General features: G+C 44.2%; 1 protein-coding gene and 1 non-coding gene across 2 annotated transcripts in view; one reads left to right on the top strand and one right to left on the bottom strand.

Moving 5' to 3' along the window:
* The window catches only part of syne3 (spectrin repeat containing, nuclear envelope family member 3), an 80,535-nt gene that overhangs the window by 57,102 nt on the left and 10,043 nt on the right, over window positions 1-13,390 (bottom strand). Inside the window, exons 3-4 of the mRNA XM_084742190.1 lie at window positions 8,698-8,870; window positions 5,839-6,148 (exon numbers count right to left, since the gene is read on the bottom strand). Coding sequence (XP_084598316.1) covers window positions 5,839-6,148; window positions 8,698-8,870 — 483 coding nt within the window. The remainder of the gene's footprint in view (window positions 1-5,838; window positions 6,149-8,697; window positions 8,871-13,390) is intronic.
* trnav-aac (transfer RNA valine (anticodon AAC)) lies at window positions 4,078-4,150 on the top strand. The gene has a single exon. It is a non-coding gene; the product is annotated as a tRNA-Val (tRNA).

Below are 13,390 nucleotides of genomic sequence, written 5' to 3'. Positions count from 1 at the left end.
GAAATTATAAACAAGAACACGGACTAACAAAAAGAGCCAGTTCACAGGTGGGAGGTGATCCAGGAAACATTATCCTATAAAACACTGCATTATATAAATCACAACTTTAACATTTGGAATCAGAAAAACAGCTTTGCCAGCAGATGGTGTGTTCAAGTGAACACATGATGTAGATTAAACAGATAGTTTGGATTATTTTAAGTATGGTTGTATGAGGTACGTCTCCACAGTCAGTGTATTACCTTCGGCAGACGACAGCTCCCAGTTTGGAGAAGCAGCATGAGTACCAGTGCAGGAAGCTAAGCAATGTACAATGAACAGGGTCTGCAGCAAAACATATTTTAACACACCTAAGTTTAAATGTACATGTTTTATTGTATTTAGAATATTTTCACCACCTTACCCTGCTGTCAGACAGACAGCTGTTATATAAGACAAACATGGCTCTCTCCAAACCGAAGAGACTCCTCAGACAGAAAAATGAATTATACCTCACAGAACAAAGAGTCGCTGGGCTACCACTGCCTCGATCTGTTGTGTGACTCTGGTTAATCCAAACTAACCCTTTAAAACAAGTCACACAATAACACTAACAAACTATCTGTTCAATACAGTGGTAGACAAACAACTAGGGCTGGGTGTAAGAGCTCAATAACTTTAAGGTATCAGCTGAAGTAAGTACTAAGAAGCATTGAATCCTCAAACGATACCTGTATTTGAGCCTATTTTAAAATCAGATTTAGAGGAAGTGGCTGTTGCATCCAATCACCAAAGCATTCAGTTTTTTGTGATGTGTGATTGGCCCACTACCAAAGCAGCTGCAACCTATACAGTCTGTGATGTTGGGCTGACACCGTCTGGGCGGTTGGCCGTTATGCTCTTGTCTGACCAAATTCTCATTGGTCAGATAGTCACTGTTGTTAGCTTACTTTAATAAGCATTTCTTAATCCATTATTGTTGTAGGTGAGAGGGACACATGCAGACCTGATGTGTTTTACTTCTGAGTGAGAGGCTGAGTGAGAACATTCATCCACTGGTGTTCTTGATGCTTCCCCCAACTGGGAGTGTGTCAAGTGCCATCTACCGTAGATAATACACCGATCCATGGATAATGCAACCACACTTCAAAAAATCTAAACTATCCCTTTAAGACTGACGCACGGATGTGTAGTTAAATCTGCCTGACATTTGAAAGAATTGTCTGAGAAAGGAAGAGAAAAAGCAGCATCATTGTGAGACTCACAGAGGAGAAAAGCAGCCGGTGTTAATCTGTTTATGTTGCAACAGTATCTTTACTCTGAATGTTAATTATTACCATCTGGAATTCAGTAAACAATAAATCACTGTCTCTCTTTGCAGTGTCTGCATCTGATTTAAGATGCACAGAATAATAATATCAGCACGTTTTTCATTAACCTCAAACTTGTGTACAGTTGTATGGTTGAGGGATTCGCTCAAACAATGAGTAAACTACACAAATAAACAAATTTAAATTTGAAATCGTCGCTCTTCATGTAAATTAAGGCTCACTGGTTTGTGGGCACATACTGTCTGCTGCTTACTTGGATTGAAAATTTTACCCGACATCAAATATAATGCAAATCCCACCAACACACTCGTCTCAAACATACAGCCACCCCCACACCATCATCTCCATTTCAGCTTTTTGACCACACGGACAATTCCTGTCCCCACTGATCCTTCACAAAACATGGTCTTACACTTCATCCACAAAACATACTGGTTCTATGTGGAGGTGTGTATACGTGTGTGTGTGCAGAAAGAGAGTATAATAAAATGACTCAATTTCAAGCCACTGCTGTTGCAACTGCAAGTGTTTCTCCAGCCGTGTGCTTCCTGTTACAAAGAAGCTCTTCCTGATTCCAGCAGATGAATTCTCTTTTGTTCCACTCAAGAGGATCAACATGCTTTCACTTCATTTTCTTTCTTTGAGTGTTTGTTCAGTTTTTTTTTTTATTTGACTGTCTCGTCTTCTTCTGGCTTTTAAAGTATTGTTCAGCACACATTCTAGCAACTGATCTATGTGCACGTTCACACAAACCACAAACGCATGTACCGTCTCTTCTGTCTCGCGTAAACCGAGCTGTCACACACTGGCTGCAAGGCTCTATCCAGACTTGTACAAGAGGACCCTGATCACTGACATAAATACTTGTTCAAGCTGCATTATATACAAAACATTATACAAAATCAGTGTGGAGTGGTACACACATGGTGGTAAAACATTCAAACATTACACTTTTTTTTGTAACTGTAATGAAATAGTTACCTTTTTGTAGCTTAATTATGTAATTCAGTTACATGTAATCCATTACTCACCAAGCCTGATACACATGTATGCACATTATAAATACATATATCTTACTATATATAGTACATATAGTAATATACACTATGTATACACTATCACACACAATATTTATTTGTACGTATATGGTACAATAATTATGCCACACACTGTGTGTACTAAAACATATGTGCAATTATCTGGTATCATATTTCTTGATAAGTGAAAGGTGTATCTAGTTTATATATCTAGTTATTTATTTATTTCATTTTATTTTATTTCATCTCAATCATTCAGTCTTTTCTACCCCTACTTGAAGTTTATTCAAGGACATTTGTTATCATTATACAACACAGGGGTGTAAAACAAAACAGAGTTGCAGTTCCTCTATAATACACACAAAATATTACACTCATTAATAAAATTCAGAATCGAATATTATGAAAATATAAAACAAAACAAATATATATAGAGAGATATATACAGAGTTTCGTGTAGACCCAGGAAATAATTCTGTGGTGCAGTTGTTGAATTTGCGTACTTTGACTGTGTTGACACACAATCTATCACTAATGTAGAGACTCCTCCTTCCCTCATCCTGCCAGTCTTGTGTGTTGTGTGTTGTGTCCTGTCAGCCTGCCCCTCAGGTTCAGCAGCTCGATCCAGAATGCTGTGGAGCAGGTCTGTCTGTGTGAACAGTCTCTGCTCTCCCGTTGTTCGTCCAGTCTGAGTCCCCTTTCGTCTGTTTCATTTTCCTGACTAGACATTATCCAGGAGCAGCCTTAAGTCCCAGCTCTAGCATGGCTCCTCTCTGCTTTCCTGCAGTCCTCCTGGGCTGCTCACCTGTGGTGTTGGATCCAGCTGATCTGACTGCATGTTTGAAATGCCAACTGCTGATCGTTGTTGATAGTCACAGGGTCTGCTGCTCTTTAATCCAGACTCCACATCTTCATTTTCCAATGCCTACAAGTATATTTCTAACATAGGTGATATGTGTTTCTACAATAAATCCTAAATACTTAATGTATGCACAACAATATAACTGTATTGCCCCTACAAAAGCATCTCCTACATAACCTACTGCCCCAGGACCCTTAATGTTCTGGGCACACAGCATGTAAATTTGATTAAGTGTAGATTTGAATTGGTATTTGAAAAACAGAAGTGGTCACAATCTACTTTTAAGAACTAAGAACTTACTTTCTTTGGTGTTCACATGGTGCATACTCCTCAATCAAGTCATGTAAAACCAAATTAACTCCAACTAACTGTCGACCAGGTACTATTTCAGCACAGGAGATCTAGTTGGTCTCTGGATCTGAACAAAGCTGCTATATATACTGTAGCATGCTGTACTTGATTGGCACTTGGAGGGGATACAAAACAGTACAATGCACTGTGGTGAAGTGTGTGAGCCTATCTGGAGCCCTTGTTGGAACCCAAAGAGTCTGCAGATGGCATATGTGTGAAGTGTCATCTTTCTTTCCCAGAGCAGACGCTGTGAGTGTGCTGTTGTAGCGCTGCAGTACCCGGGCACAGGCCACAGTGACTGCCTGACTTTGATCTGGTTCAGAGGTTAGAAAACTGGAGCAGCTCAAAGGTGACTTGGTGAACATTAATCACAGTTTCGAAGCGCTTCCCTTCACTTTCCCCTCACGTTTAAACTGTGTCAGCTGCAGCTTCCCCTCAGCAAAGATTTCTCAATGTGTGCTCTGAGATCATGTTTGCAGACTCTGCAGGGCGGTGGGGGCAGAGCAGCTGTCAGCCAGTTCCCGTAGTGTAGTGGTTATCACGTTCGCCTAACACGCGAAAGGTCCTCGGTTCGAAACCGGGCGGGAACAGCAGTTTTTCCTCCACCAACGTCAGGTAGTGGGTTTCCTTCACAGAGCAGCAAAGCCCTACAAATGTAGTTTGTCCATAAAGGCTGTTTAGAGTGTATAATGCACAGAGATGTGTCAACAGTGGGCTAACAAACTTAGCAGCAAACCTGAAAATGGTACTGGAATGATTAGTCAGTTAATCAATGGATTTGAAAATTATTCAACACCAATTCTGATAATCAATCTATCATTATAAGTTATTTATCAAGCAAAAATGTCAATCTTGATTGCGTCTGGTTCCAGCTTCTTCGATGGGACTTGTGGTGTTTAATTTAAGCAGCAGTGAAAGTGGGTAGAGCTCTTAGCTCAGGAGCATCTCTGTCACCAGCTTCCTGCTTGCTTTCTTCACTCTGCTGGTTTGGTTTGGATAAATACCCCCATCACTAATTGCATGAAGATAAGGGCTGAGTTAGCTAGTTTGCGTCAACACTTGTAGTTAGCATAAGTATAGGGGTGGGTCTCCTGTTCACACGCGTCCTGTTCAGGGTCTGTAAAGAGTTGTTTGGTCTAGTTTGGTTTTGATGATGGTTTCCAGTGCAGGTCGCTTCATTTCGAGTCCTTCAGTGACCAGTGTGGTGCCTGGGCCATGGACCTGAATGGTTATTTATTGCACAAAATACACTCTGTGTGGGTTTTCAACAAAAATATGCATCCCTGGTGTCTCTATAGGCCCATCTTCTCTCTCTTTTTTGCTTGCTCAACTTTTCAGAAAATGTGTGTTCTAAAACACCAGTCAGATTTGCCTTCTGTTAAGATGTCACAAAGGGCTTCTTACAGCCTCTAGATAGGTGAACGTCCCACCCACTGAACACCTAATAAATCACAGAGGACAGTGCCTGCTCTCCTGAGCAGGGAGTTGATCAATCAGAGCAGAAAAGGAGCTACAAAAATTGCCAGAACAAGAAAAATAATGATTTTTATGAACATTAAAGCCTGTAAACCTATCCTATTAGAACCCCAAAATAAAAACAAGAACCCAAAAACTAGCATAATACGTCTCCTTTAACTTTTGAGCGACAACTGCTGCAGTCACAAGTAAACCACCAGTTAGAGTTACCGATGATGAGGCATGAAAAGGAGACTCTTGTCTGTGTAAGAGAAAAAAAACAGCAAAATATTCTGATGTTATCTAAGAGTTTGGCAGACAGTCCACATTGCTGAGTGTGGTATTTGGCTTGTTCTGGCCCTCAAAGTCATTCATGTCACATTATCATATATTAGTAAGCAACTGGTTTGTGACAAATAAGTCAGTTGTTATAACTTGGCAATAAGATCTGTGTAGTCCACATATTCTGTCCTGATGCAGTGATATGTGAAAAATTCTTTCAACTAGTTTCAGCTTTTCTCAGACCCTGACTCATGCATGAGCCAGCAGTTGTGTTTTTGATGTCTGATGTTTAAAACAGTATGACCTTAACCCAGGAAAACAAAACCACCTCATCTTGATTATGGAAAATGAAGTCTACAGAGTAGAAATTCAGTTTGAATAAGATGAGTTAGGACTGAAAAAAAAAAACAAAAATACAGCATACCGAAGTTCCTAAAGGCCACATCGCTCACACGCCTGTTTGAATGGCTCAGAGTATAAGAAATATGTATGTATGTAACATGCTGGAGTTGAACAGTGCAGCAGTGCAGAGTGTCCTCACCTCAGCTCTGTCCCTGACATCGTTGTAGGCCTCCTGCAGTCTCTCCTGGGCCTGGGGCTCCACGCTGGGGTCCTGGGTTCTGTTGTGTAGCGCGGCCGCCTCGTCCAGCAGCCTCTCCAGTAGGGTGGCCTGGCTGTGGATGTCGCTCACCACCACTCTCTGCTGGTCCACCTGCCAGAGCTTCTCCTTCACCCCGAGCTGGAGCTCCACCCTGACGTCCAGACTGCGCTGCTGCTTCGTCAGCCACAGCTCGAACTCCTCGTAGGCCTTCAGGTACTCGCTCCAGTGGAGCCACACCCACTCTATCCGACTGGGTTCAGTGAAACACATGAAGAAGAATTAGGCTACAGACTACATACTGTATGAAAATGTTTGAACTGTGTTCACATGAGCATGTTCTTATTACAGGTGAATAGGGATAGATAAATGATTTATTGCAACTTTGAAACAGTGAACTGGCTCATGTTTAAGATCATTTTATGTTTGTTTTTTCTTTTCCCTTCATACTTATTAGAGCTACAACAATTAATCGCATAATTGATTATTAACTGATTATTAAATTAATCACAGACTATTTTGATAATCGTCATCTGAGGATGTCATCTTCAGCTTAGGGAAACACTGATCAACATTGTTCTTCAATTGCTGACAATTTATAGACCAAACAATCGATTTATCAAGAAAATAATCAATAGATTAATCAACAATGAAAATAATAATTAGTTGCAGCCCTAATACTTATATTTACCTATCTAATTAAAGAGCAAACTATTTGCTGAGCAAAGCAGCTTACATTAGAATAAAGCCACAAGCACCCAGCCATTTGTCATGTAACCTCAGATATTGTGCAATCCAGATGTTTCAACAACAGCACAGTGATAACTCCCTAATGACACAATAGGCCCACTTAGCTGAGCTCACACACTCATGTTGTCAAAACACACTGATGAAATGATAAACTCAGTCATAACAGAAGAGAAATTATTCATGTCTGTGCCACAGTGTGGTACATTTAACAAAGCAGCTGTTTTGAAATGTGTGCAAGTAACTGATTAGAATTCATTTTAGAGTTAGATTTTGACTATACCATGATGCCATGATACCGTAGTAGAGCCCTGACTTTGCTTGACCAAAAAGCAACATCATAATAAGTTACAAGAAAATGTTAAAAGCACAGATAAAAGAACCAATTACGTCAGAGCTTTGCCAAATTTGAAGATATATGGCAGATTAGCCTAAACAGACTGCACACAGACAGATTTGGTTTTTGCTTATTTGTAACAATTCACTACAGGTGCAACTGCCATCATATGGACATGTTCAGGTTTAAGTCAAACATCAAGCAGAAAATGATCATCTGTAAATCAAGTCAGATGACAGTGGTTATAAGTGGTGATAATGCTTGATATATTTGAGAAAATGTTTAATATTTTTTATATTTATTATTCCAGTTTTGTACATTAAATATTCTTGAAATACCTCTGGACTATATGAAATATGTCCTACACAGTACAGAGTACAGTAACAGCTGCTGTGCAGTTGTCATATCAGTGCAGAATAATAATGATAATGTGCTTTTTACAAGTATGAGTAAAATGTGTATATAAAGACAATAAAATCCAGGAAGTCTTGCTTGAGTTATGCAGACAATCACAAAAGAAAAACACTGACACTCCGTCTTCTGGTGAAATGAGACTATAAATTTATTCTTTAAGCAAAGGCAAAGAAACAGACCTATGCGTATCGATGATACCAGTTGATACAAAGAATAATTTATAGTATCATTCCACCAGGAGACGGAGTGCTGGAGTGTGTTCTTGCGGGGTTCTCTGCCTAACTCAAGCAAGACCTCCTGGATTTTGTTGCCTTTTTGTACTTTTACCTGCTTCTGTAAAGAGCACCTGTTGGACCAGCCATCTGAACGATGCAGAGCTTCCTTCCGCCATTATGAACTTTAAAAATGTTTATATATCTCCTCTTGTGATGGAGGAAAATCCTAATTGGTTATCTGATACTGCATGTGGTTTCTTCATAGATTTGTTGACGTTCATTCATTCAAGTTTATTAAAAAACTTGTTCTGGAATTGTCTCTTACTCTGGGGTTCAAAAATGCTAATCTGAAGCTCAACTCTGAAGCTGTTCTGCAAATAATTTTCTAATGAATAATAAATATAGCAACTTTTGATCAATGATTTTCAAGCCTGAACTTCCAGTTAAGCCACACCCATTCCAAGCAGGAACTAATAATTAATAAAGAATTAAGTTGAATGAACAGATACAGATAATTGTGCACTCACTCATTCCTAGTGCCTATAGTACAATATATGTCTACATACACACACACCTCCCACCACACCCAGTATCCTGATAACACAGTAGACACACACACATCCGGCTGCACACACAGTTTTGCCTCGTTTGCTTCATACCCACCCACTAATCTGAACTCATGTTGTATTCCTCTCTTTGTTTTTTCTCCTATCTTCATCTTACTTTGTATATCTTTTGGCTGTGTATGTGTCCCTGTCCCTGTCTCTACTTGTTTTATAATCACTTTAGTCAGTATTTTGACCCATGTTGCATTTGGAGTGTAAAGGTGAGGCAGTACAATGGAAATCCCAAACAATGATAATAAGTCAGACTGTTAATGCTCAATGGAAATGTGGCTTTACCGCATCTTTGATGGTGTGGGTGTGGAACATCACCTGAAAACACACATCCAATGATGTTCAAAACAGAGCGTTAACGGATCAACAGTGAATGGATTCAAAGCTGGCCTCAGGGCAAACTAACCAGGAGGAGCTCCAAACACCTTCAAATGACATCAAACAACAGAGTGTGCAGTGGGTGGAGCAGCACCTGTGACAGTGGATGATGTAGGTGCACGTCTCCTCCCACAGGATTTTGAGATCTTTGAGCTTAGCATGGGTGTCGTTACTCAGCTCTTCATCTCCACAGTCCAGAAGGCTCTCTGCTGCCACCAGCGCCATGTCCACCTTCACACGACCTTCATGCTCCGACTGGTGGATTTTCTACGATCAGCAGAGCACAGGGAGGAGAATTTCAGTCCATACATGTAAACACAGAGTATCTGTAGACTGAACATTAAAGGATACTGCAGAGGAGTACAAATACTTCATTACTGTACTTAAGTAGATTTTTCAGGTACTTTACTTGGGAATTTATTTTTCTGACAACTTTTTACTTTTACTCCCTACAATTAAACACAAATACCTGTACTTTCTATTCCTTTCAAAATGTGTCCTTTACTTTTGTTTTAGGGCATAACAAAAGAACATAATAAATACAGGTAACAAGACAAAAAAGATGCAACAAAACAAAAAAGACATAAGACAAGAAAGACATCTTTTTACTTTTATACTTTGTGTACATTTCAGAGCCTCAAGTTGAATGAGTACTTCTACTTTTACAAGAGTCTTTTAAAAGTATCTGTATTTCTACTTGAATAAAGAATGTGTGTAATTTTACCTCCTCTGTAATACTGTCAAATGACTGTAAACTACCTAGAACTTGACTGAAATGATTGATAGCAGCACCGGTATCATTAGTGCTAATAGTTCTCAAAATTAAGACCACATTCCCATTAAGCTCTTTCATTTTCTGTGACTTTTCTGCCTCAAATCTGTGACAGCAGAGTTCTTTTGTTCTCAGTGCTCCTTAGTTCTGATTTTTATTTGTATCATGTTAGCTGCACCAATGATCCAATTCCCCAAAGAACATCATTAAAGTACCATTATCTCATTAACAAAAAAATCCTACACTTCAAACTTTTTGGATATCTTGCATTAAAGATCATTAAAGGACAAAAACAAACAACAACAACAACAAAAAAAAAAAATCACAACACAAAATCTAAATAAAAACTTTTTCTGGACTGAATTTTTTGCATAACATGTTTGTGAGTGTGCTCCTCCTTGAACCGCCACCTTATCGTGGTGGAGGGGTTTGAGAACCTAAATGATCTTAGGAGCTATGTTGTCGGGGGCTTTGCCCCTGGTAGGGTCTCCCAAGGCAAACAGGTCCTAGGTGATGGGTCAGACTAAGAGCGGTTCCAAAGCCCCCTATGGAAAGTTCAACACCAGGGTCAGTTACGTCGCCCGGATTGGCGTTACCGGGGCCCCACCCTGGAGCCAGGCCTGGGGTTGGGGCTGGCAGGCGAGCGCCTGGTGGCCGGGTCTTTGCCCACGGGACCCGGCCGGGCCCAGCCCGAAGGAGCGACGTGGGCCCGCCCTCCCGTAGGCCCATCACCCGCGAGAGGGTTCAGAAGGGGCTGATGCACTGTGATTTGGGTGGCAGTCGTGGGCGGGGGCCCCGACAACCCAACCCCAGGACATGGAATCTCACAGTGGGGACATGGAATGTCACCTCGCTGGGGGGGAAGGAGCCTGAGCTGGTGCGGGAGGTTGAGCGGTACCGGCTAGAGATAGTCGGGCTCACCTCCACGCACAGTCGGGGCTCTGGAACCCAACTCCTTGAGAGAGGCTGGACTCTTTTCTACTCTGGAGTTGCCCACAATGAGAGGCGGCGGGCTGGTGTGGGCTTGCTAATAGCCCCCCAGCTCAGCCGCCATGTGTTGGAGTTTTCCCCGGTGAACGAGAGGGTCGCCGCCCTGCGCCTTCGGGTCAGGGATAAGTGCCTCACTGTTGTTTCGGCCTACGGGCCAAACGGCAGCGCAGAGTACCCGGCCTTCTTGGAGACCTTGGGAGGGGTGCTGGAAAGTGCTCCAACTGGGGACCCCATCATCCTGCTGGGGGACTTCAATGCTCACGTGGGTGGCGATAGTGTTACCTGGAGGGGCGTGATTGGGAGGAACGGCCCCCCCGATCTGAACGCGAGTGGTGTTCTGTTATTGGACTTCTGTGCTAGTCACAGTCTGTCCATAACGAACACCATGTTCAAGCATAAAGGTGCCCATCAGTACACGTGGCATGGGGACGCCCTAGGTCGGAGGTCAATGATCGACTTTGTGGTCGTGTCAACTGACCTCCGGCCGTGTGTCTTGGACACTAGGGTGAAGAGAGGGGCTGAGCTGTCAACTGATCACCACCTGGTGGTGAGTTGGATCCGCTGGCAGGGGAGGAAGCTGGACAGACTTGGCAGGCCCAAACGTACTGTGAGGGTCTGTTGGGAACGTCTGGTGGAACCATCTGTCAGAGGGGTCTTCAACTCTCACCTCCGGGAGAGCTTTGACCAGATCCCGAGGGAGGCTGGAGACATCGAGTCCGAATGGACCATGTTCTCTGCCTCCATTGTGGATGCAGCCATTCGGAGCTGTGGCCGTAAGGTCTCCGGTGCCTGTCGCGGCGGCAATCCCCGAACCCGGTGGTGGACACCGGAGGTAAGGGATGCCGTCAGGCTGAAGAAGGAGTCTTATCGAGCTTGGCTGGCTCGTGGGACTCCTGAGGCAGCCGACGGGTACCGGCAGGCCAAGCGTGCTGCGGCCCGGGTGGTTGTGGAAGCAAAAACTCGGACATGGGAAAGGTTCGGGGAGGCCATGGAGGAGGACTACCGGTCGGCCTCGAGGAGATTCTGGCAAACCATCCGGCGCCTCAGGAGGGGGAAGCAGTACCCTGCCAACACTGTTTACAGTGGTGGTGGGGAGCTGTTGACTTCGACTGGGGATATTGTTGGACGGTGGAAGGAATACTTCGAGGACCTCCTCAATCCCACTGACACATCTTCCGTAGAGGAAGCAGAGGCTGGGGACCCAGAGGCTGACTCATTCATCACCCAAGCTGAAGTCACTGAGGTAGTTCGGAAGCTCCCCAGTGGCAAGGCACCGGGAGTGGATGAGATCCGCCCTGAGTACCTCAAGTCTTTGGATGTTGTAGGGCTGTCTTGGCTGACACGCCTCTGCAACATCGCGTGGCAGTTGGGGACAGTGCCTCTGGACTGGCAGACCGGGGTGGTGGTCCCTCTATTTAAAAAGGGGGACCGGAGGGTGTGCTCCAACTACAGGGGGATCACACTCCTCAGCCTCCCTGGTAAAGTCTATTCCAGGGTACTGGAGAGGAGAATTCGGCCGATAGTCGAACCTCGGATCCAAGAGGAACAATGCGGTTTTCGTCCTGGTCGTGGAACACTGGACCAGCTCTACACCCTCCGCAGGGTGCTTGAGGGCTCATGGGAGTTTGCCCAACCAGTCCACATGTGCTTTGTGGACTTGGAGAAGGCATTTGACTGTGTCCCTCGTGGCATTCTGTGGGAGGTGCTTCAGGAGTATGGAGTTCGGGGCCCTCTGCTAAGGGCCGTACGGTCTCTGTATGATCGGAGCAGGAGCTTGGTTCGCATTGCCGGCAGTAAGTCAGACCTGTTCCCGGTGCATGTTGGACTCAGGCAGGGCTGTCCTTTGTCACCGGTTCTGTTCATTATTTTTATGGACAGAATTTCTAGGCGCAGCCAGGGGCCAGAGGGAGTCCGATTCGGGGACCACAGGATCTCATCTCTGCTTTTTGCAGATGATGTTGTCCTGTTGGCTCCTTCGAACCTGGACCTTCAGCTTGTACTGGGGCGGTTTGCAGCCGAGTGTGAAGCAGCTGGGATGAGAATCAGCACCTCCAAGTCTGAGGCCATGGTTCTCGACCGGAAAAAGATGGCTTGTTCCCTCCGGGTCGGAGAAGAGTCCCTGCCCCAAGTGGAGGAGTTTAAGTATCTTGGGGTTTTGTTTACGAGTGAGGGGAGGATGGAACGCGAGATCGACAGACGGATTGGTGCGGCGGCAGCAGTAATGCGGTCGTTGCGCCGGTCTGTCGTGGGGAAGAAGGAGCTGAGCCGAAAGGTGAAGCTCTCGATTTTCCGGTCAATCTACGTTCCTACCCTCACCTATGGTCATGAACTCTGGGTCATGACCGAAAGAACAAGATCTCGGATACAAGCGGCTGAAATGAGTTTCCTCCGCAGGGTGGCGGGGCGCTCCCTTAGAGATAGGGTGAGGAGCTCTGTCACCCGGGAGGAGCTCGGAGTAGAGCCGCTGCTCCTCCACGTCGAGAGGAGTCAGCTGAGGTGGCTTGGACATCTATATCGGATGCCTCCTGGGCGCCTGCCTAGGGAGGTGTTCCGGGCATGCCCCACTGGGAGGAGGCCCCGGGGAAGACCCAGGACACGCTGGAGTGACTACGTCGCTCGGCTGGCCTGGGAACGCCTTGGGGTCCCTCCGGAACACCTGGAAGAAGTGTCCAGGGAGAGGGAAGTCTGGGTGTCCCTGCTCAGACTGCTGCCCCCGCGACCCGGCCCCGGATAAGCGGAAGATAATGAATGAATGAATGAATGAATGTTTGTGATCTTATATCAGTAAATTATGTTCTCACAACACATACATGTGAATCCCACCGAGCGCTTGAAATACAATATTTTAATCTGACATAATATAACATGAGTTTATGTTTCTTGTTTACTACATACCCACCAGTTTGAACTCATGTTGTGTTCTTCTTATCACCGTCTTACTTTGCATAATCTCTATTCACTGTTTATGTGTTCCTCTATTAGGGATGTAACGATTACCGGTTTACTGGTTAACTACACTGAAATT

This window comes from Lutjanus erythropterus, chromosome 18 (genome assembly GCF_056507025.1).
Source record: "Lutjanus erythropterus isolate fLutEry1 chromosome 18, fLutEry1.hap2, whole genome shotgun sequence".
NCBI classification, from domain to species: domain Eukaryota; kingdom Metazoa; phylum Chordata; class Actinopteri; order Lutjaniformes; family Lutjanidae; genus Lutjanus; species Lutjanus erythropterus.
Note: the sequence above shows the minus strand (reverse complement) of the source record. Positions and strands in the feature narration are given on the sequence as shown.